Below are 7500 nucleotides of genomic sequence, written 5' to 3'. Positions count from 1 at the left end.
TTTTGTGGCCGTGACAAGCTCGAATGCAGCTAAGATCTATAATCTGTACCCACGGAAGGGCCGCATTGTCCCAGGAGCTGATGCTGATGTGGTGGTGTGGGACCCGGATGCCAGCCGGTACTGGACGCTTTACTGGATTTACTTTGGGAGATAAAGCTTTTCCTCATCTGGACTGAGAAAAATCTGGTGTAGGATTTACTTTGAAACAATTGTCACTCAAATAATTACAAAGAAATAGCAAGTAACACATTGAGTTAAATGTGAATTTTTGAAGTCGAAAGACTGAAATAGTATTTTCTCCAATAATCTATTAATTGTAATTTATATATATATATATATATATATATATATATATAAAATTACAGTATAATGCATACTGAAATATTTATATATTGAAACATTGTGATTTATAATATATATTTTTTTATTCATTAATTTTAGCAATTGATACTAGAAAAAAAGGAAACTGCCACAGACACACTATAAAATTAATTTTAAAATGTTTAAAAATAATTTAAATATTTTATCATATTAATATGTTATAAATATACAGTAGCATTCGGTAGTTTGGGTACAATAAGTTCTTTAATGTTTTAAAAAGAAGTCTCTTCTGTGCACCAATGCTGCATTCATTTGTCCATAAATACAGTAAAAATTGTGAAATATTATTCTAATGTAAATCATCTGTTTTCTGTGTGAATCTGTGTTAAAGTGTAATTTATTTCTGTGATGCTCCGCTGTATTTTCAGCATCATTCCTCCAGTCTTCAGTGTCACATGATCTTCAGAAATCAGAATAATATGATGATTTACTGCTCAAGAAACATTTCTGATTATTATCAGTGTTGAACACAGTTGTGCTGCTCAATATTTTTGTGAAAACCGTCATTTTAATTTTCAGAGTTCACAGAGGAATAGAAGCTTCAAAAGAACAGCATTTATTACAAAAATAAATCTTTTGTAACATTATACATTTCTTAAATGTCACTTTTCATCATTTTAATGCATCTTTAATTAACAAACGTTTCAATTTCCTTGAAAAAAATCATACTGACTGACCCAAAACTTTTGAATGGGGTTATATATTTAATAAATAAAGACAACTTTATAAACATTATTCTTTTTATATTTTCTGTTTTCAATTTAATGTTAAAGTAAAAAAAATTGGTTTTTGTAGTTATCTTTATTTATTTTCTTTATGTGTATATAGTTTTTAATTTAATTTTAAGTATAGAGAAGTTTCAGTTGACTGTAATAACCGTGACTCGCACTCGTGTCCGTCTGTCGCTGCAGGACGATCTCGGCAAGCTCTCAGGTTCAGGGCGGAGACTTTAACCTGTACGAGGGCCAGCGCTGTCACGGCGTCCCGCTGGTGACCATCAGCCGCGGTCGTCTGGTGTGTGAGAACGGCGTGTTCACCTGCGCTCAGGGCTCTGGAAGGTTCTACCCCATGCGATCCTTCCCAGATTTCCTCTACAAGAAGATGGTCCAGAGAGAGAAGGTACCGCTGTCTGAATATAAATCTCTATCACAAGTGTTAAAAATCAATGTTCGGGGTAACGCATTACAAGTAACGCAAGTTACGTAACCAGATTACTTTTTTCAAGTAACTAGAAAACTAAAGCATTAAAAATGTAACGCATTACAAGTAACGCAAGTTACGTAATCAGATTACTTTTTTCAAGTAACTAGTAAAGTAACGCTAGTTACGTAATCAGATTACTTTTTTAAGTAACAAGTAACGTAAAGCATTAAAAATTTTATGCATTACAAGTAACGCAAGTTACGTAATCAGATTACTTTTTTAAGTGACAAGTAACGTAAAGCATTAAAAATTTTATGCATTACAAGTAACGCAAGTTACGTAATCAATTACTTTTTTCAAGTAAATAGTAAAGTAACGCTAGTTACGTAATCAGATTACTTTTTTAAGTAACAAGTAACGTAAAGCATTAAAAATTGTATGCATTACAAGTAACGCAAATTACGTAATCAGATTACTTTTTTAAGTAACAAGTAACGTAAAGCATTAAAAATTTTATGCATTACAAGTAACGCAAGTTACGTAATCAATTACTTTTTTCAAGTAAATAGTAAAGTAACGCTAGTTACGTAATCAGATTACTTTTTTAAGTAACAAGTAACGTAAAGCATTAAAAATTTTATGCATTACAAGTAACGCAAGTTACGTAATCAGATTATTTTTCAAGTAAATAGTAAAGTAACGCTAGTTACGTAATCAGATTACTTTTTTCAAGTAACAAGTAACGTAAAGCATTACAAATGTTATGCATTACAAGTAACGCAAGTTACGTAATCAGATTATTTTTCAAGTAAATAGTAAAGTAACTCTAGTTACGTAATCAGATTACTTTTTCAAGTAACAAGTAACGTAGAGCATTAAAAATGTTACGCATTACAAGTAACGCTAGTTACGTAATCAGATTACTTTTTTAAGTAACAAGTAACGTGAAGCATTAAAATGTTACGCATTACAAGTAACGCAAGCTACATAAGCAGATTACTTTTTTCAAGTAACTAGAAAACTAAAGCATTAAAAATGTTACGCATTACAAGTAACACAAGTTATGTAATCAGATTACTTTTTTCAAGTAACTAGTAAAGTAACGCTAGTTACGTAATCAGATTACTTTTTTCAAGTAACTAGTAAAGTAACGCTAGTTATGTAATCAGATTACTTTTTTAAGGAAAAAGTAACGTAAAGCATTAAAAATTTTATGCATTACAAGTAACGCAAGTTACGTAATCAGATTACTTTTTTCAAGTAAATAGTAAAGTAACGCTAGTTATGTAATCAGATTACTTTTTTAAGTAACAAGTAACGTAAAGCATTAAACATTTTATGCATTACAAGTAACGCAAGTTACGTAATCAGATTACTTTTTCAAGTAAATAGTAAAGTAACGCTAGTTACGTAATCAGATTACTTTTTAAGTAACAAGTAACGTGAAGCATTAAAATGTTACGCATTACAAGTAACGCAAGCTACATAAGCAGATTAATTTTTTCAAGTAACTAGAAAACTAAAGCATTAAAAATGTTACGCATTACAAGTAACACAAGTTATGTAATCAGATTACTTTTTTCAAGTAAATAGTAAAGTAACGCTAGTTAAGTAATCAGATTACTTTTTTAAGGAAAAAGTAACGTAAAGCATTAAAAATGTTACACATTACAAGTAACGCAAGTTACTTAATCAGATTACTTTTTTCAAGTAACATGTAACGTGAAGCATTAAAATGTTACGCATTACAAGTAACTTAAGTTATGTAATCAGATAACTTTTTTAGGGAGTTCCACAATATTATTATGCATTATTTCAAAAAGTATCTTTCCCCAACACTGGTCATGATGATGCTAGCGCTGTCGTGATCCACAGACCCAGAAGCTTCGCGGCGTGGAACGAGCGCCATATTCAGGCGACGTCGCCGCTGTGACCAACTCTATCAGGAAGGAATCCGCTGCTCCGGAGGGCGATGTTCCCATGCGGGCGTCCACGCGTCACACAGGCGTACGAGACCTGCACGAGTCCAGCTTCAGCCTGTCAGGTGCGTGTCTGAGATTTACATCGCAGATACATGTTTGCTCTTGCATTGAAGTTTTACAAAAAAAACACCTAAAATTAGACAATAGTATGTAATAGAATAGTATGTTATGTGGTGACCCTGAATAGTCAAAGATTCATTGCTTCGATAGGAGGAGCCTGATTGCACACCCAATCTAAAATCAAATATTCGCGGGGTGTTATTGATTATGCCATTAAACAGCAGTAAACAGCTTCATTGTACGGTGATTATCTCTTCAGCGTGCAGCATGAGAAGGACAAACAACAATGCAGAATATTAATGACTATGACTGGGACTGTATATACGTAACATTATAATGAGAACCCTATTATAATAAAACGCTGTGAACTCTTACAGTTTTGCAAACGTTTTATGGTAACATTCTTTTAATCAAAACATAAAACTTTTTCCGTGTGTTAACGTCAGTAAAAAAATGTGTTAATTTACTCCATTTAAGATTAGATATCTGTACAAAATAAGCTTATTCTTCTTTGTTTGTTTTTTTTTAAAACAAAACCTGTGATTTATTTTCTGTCTCTTTGGATGCAGTAAAAGGAGAATACATCTGTTCATGTCTGCGTTTCCTTCTGGCTCTGGTCATTAGTCTGAGCCTGAAACCAGGATTAGAAATAATATAGTCATATATAGTCATAGTTGTAATCAGGCTGAGATTCAGACAGCAATCATGTGCTTTTGTGCTGTTTTTCACCGCACAAATGATTCGTGAAAGCAGAAACGCTACCAAATGCACTTATTCAGTGGGAAAGTGTGTCATACAATCAGCAGAAACGAGTATTGTGTTCTTTCAGCAGTGACTTAATTGCTGTCAAACGATTAATCATGATTAATCACATCCAAAATAAATGTTTTTGTATACTCAATATATGAGTGTGTACTGTGTATATTTATTATGTATATAAATACACACACACCATGTATATTTAAGAAAATATGATATGTTTGTATATTATATATATATGTATGTGTGTGTGTGTGTGTGTGTGTGACTCTGGAACACAAAAGCAGTCATCAGTAGCAAAGGTATATTTGCAGCAATAACCAAAACAAAATGGGTCAAAATGATTGTTTTCTCTTTTCTGCCAAAAATCATTAGGATATTAAGTAAAGATCATGTTCATGAAGATATTTAGTAAATCTCCTACTGTAAATATATCAAACCTTAATGTTTGATTAGTAATATGCATTGCTAAGAACTTCATCTGAACAACTTTAAAGATGATTTTCTCAATATTTAGATTTTTTTGCTCCCTCAGATTCCAGATTTTCTAATAGTTGTATCTCAGACAGATATTGTCCTCCGAACAAACCAAACATCAATGGAGAGATGATTTATTCAGCTTTCAGATGATGTATACATCCCAATGTAAAACAATTTACATTTAAGACTTGTTTTGTGCTCCAGGGTCACAAATCTATACATGCATGTGTGTGTATTTATACATACATAATAGCTAACACAGAACACATACATGTATTATGTAAACAAAAACTTTCTTTAAAAGTCGTGATTAATCATTTGACAGCACTAGATCCAGTGGTGTGCTGAGGATTGTGGGATTGCGTTCTTTACAGGAGCTCAAGTGGACGATCACGTTCCTAAGAGATCCTCGGCCAGAATTCTGGCTCCACCTGGTGGACGTTCCAGTGGCATCTGGTAACCGTGGAAACAGCAGAACCATCTCCACGGCGACCGCATCATGTCCCCCTGTTATTGAAACTATTAAATGTCGAGCTGTAAACGAAGAACTGGATCGAATCGCAGTCAGCGTCGCATCCAAAGTGCCAATCAAACTGTGCTGCATTACCATAAAACCACCCAAAAACCATTATATACTCGCATCTCCTTCTCCCAAACTCCCAAACTGTTTTGTGCCCCATGGACTTCCATAGTCTTTAAGCGAACAAAAATATGTAAACAAACGGTCTATTAATGTTACTGTAGAGAACGTTTTCAGGATGTTTCTATGGAAGTCAATGGGTGCCGTCAACTGTTTGGTTCCTTGACATTCTTCAAAATATGTTCATTAAAAAAAAAAAACACTCATACAGGTTTTAAACGACATGACGGAGAGTAAACGATTTTAATATTTAATTCTTCTCCAGATCGCTGTAAGTTATAGTTCATGATTTCGCCAAAAGAGTAATGAGGAGGAAACCCGTTATGAGCTAAGTGTTAAAAGTGACTGCATTATTTAAGTATAAATGTTTTTTTCTAATACATCTAGATACACAGAATCTAGAATAACAGTTCTTGTGCTGAGAATCACGTCACAGATCCATCTGCCCTCATTTAGAGATGCAGCTCAGCCAAAGATGAACATTAGCTGACAATGTGCTCATCCCAGATCAGTTTGTGACGGCACCCATTCACTGTAGAGCATCCTTTGATGAGACACTGATGCAGTGCTACATTTCTCCAAACCACATGAAGTGAGGATGAGCACATTATCAGTACATGTTGTGTTTTGTCTGAACTCTTTAACTCTCTCGTGCACACACTGATGTTAGTGTTTGTGTTTACAGTGATGAATAGAGTGTCTATATTTACACTAGAGCTGTATGTTGTTAGTTTTGATGTAATGAAGTATCTAGAGCGTCAGTGAGTGATTCATGATCTCTGGTTCTGCTCACAGTCAGCTCTTCATGAACTCACAGTTACGACCGGATGAGAATTTGTGAGATCAAACCGAGTTTATTCAGCTGCTCATATTCACCCAGTCACAGCTTTATAAAGCTCTTCCATGTGTTGCTGAAGTCTGGTTTGTGTTGATCAGTCGGAGCTAGGGCTGTTCTTATTGGTGCTGTTTTTTAAATTAAGAGTTTTCATTGCTGATCTCAGTGGAAATGGTTTAGGTGTTTGTTTTTTTATTTTTCTTGTCTTTTCAGAAAAAGCACTTTGTGAAGTGGTTTGTAATTTCGTGGCATGTGATTTGTTCCTCACAGTCGGTGGATAAGAGGATAAGTGCAAAAGATAAATAAAGAAATAATCCCTTAAGAAACTGTTGTTTTATTGAATTTGATTGTGTTTCATAAACTGCAACAACAGCATTTATTCATCTATGTTCTTCATAAAAATATATATTTTTTTAATTAAGAAGTCAAGCCAAAACGAATGTAAATAATTTAGAGAAATTTAGTGTGAACATTTATTTATTTTCAAATATTGAAAATAAAACAATAATTTAATATCCTTTTTATTATTGTTCTGGCAGATATGATAATGTTCTGATTTGAGGTTTTAATTTCTAAATATTAAAATAAATGTAGTCTTTAATATGTCAGATGTATTTATTATTATTAACCAGCAGTATTAAGCATCATTCAGATACTATTACATTTATGATTTGAATATTTATAAATCTATTTTTAAATATTCTGTTTTACTTTTAATTAAAGTAATTTTGTGTTTTGTTCTTTTTATTAGATTTGTTATGTATCGTTTTTATGATTTTTTTTATTTATTTCAGTTTTAGTTATTTCAGTAACAAGTTAAATAAAAAATGTTTGTTTTCAATAGTTTACGTTTTTATATATTTTATTTCAGTAATTAACATGTTTTTTATGGTCTTGGTTTAGTGTTAGTTAACTTTAATACTATAATAATGTAATAACTGTGCTATTGGCGTTTGTCAAATATACATTATTGTACATTAATATATTTGCTTCTGCTAGGATACTATATTCTTCAGAGAGAAAACAAAAGAAGTAGTTTTGCAGTGTGTGTGTGTGTGTGTGTGTGTGTGTTGCGTCGCGTCCCAGGACTGGCTTTCCCCGCAGACTAGTGTGCGCGCACGCACGCTTCCGGTCAGGTGTGACGCACACGTACGCGTTCAGGACGGAGTGTGGTGGGTGCGCGTGCTGCGCGCTGGTTCCGGAGACACTGCGCAGCGCGA

General features: G+C 33.3%; 1 protein-coding gene across 1 annotated transcript in view; it reads left to right on the top strand.

Moving 5' to 3' along the window:
- The window catches only part of dpysl5b (dihydropyrimidinase like 5b), a 13158-nt gene extending 7701 nt beyond the window's left edge, over positions 1–5457 (top strand). Inside the window, exons 10-13 of the mRNA XM_059510504.1 lie at positions 1–117; positions 1293–1500; positions 3400–3568; positions 5180–5457. The exon at positions 1–117 is cut by the window's left edge and continues 26 nt beyond it. Coding sequence (XP_059366487.1) covers positions 1–117; positions 1293–1500; positions 3400–3568; positions 5180–5265 — 580 coding nt within the window. The 3' untranslated portion in view covers positions 5266–5457. The remainder of the gene's footprint in view (positions 118–1292; positions 1501–3399; positions 3569–5179) is intronic.
- Positions 5458–7500: the final 2043 nt, after the last annotated feature.

The sequence above is a fragment of the Carassius carassius genome, chromosome 26, assembly GCF_963082965.1.
Source record: "Carassius carassius chromosome 26, fCarCar2.1, whole genome shotgun sequence".
Lineage (NCBI taxonomy): Eukaryota > Metazoa > Chordata > Actinopteri > Cypriniformes > Cyprinidae > Carassius > Carassius carassius.
This window is presented reverse-complemented; position numbering and strand designations above follow the sequence as displayed.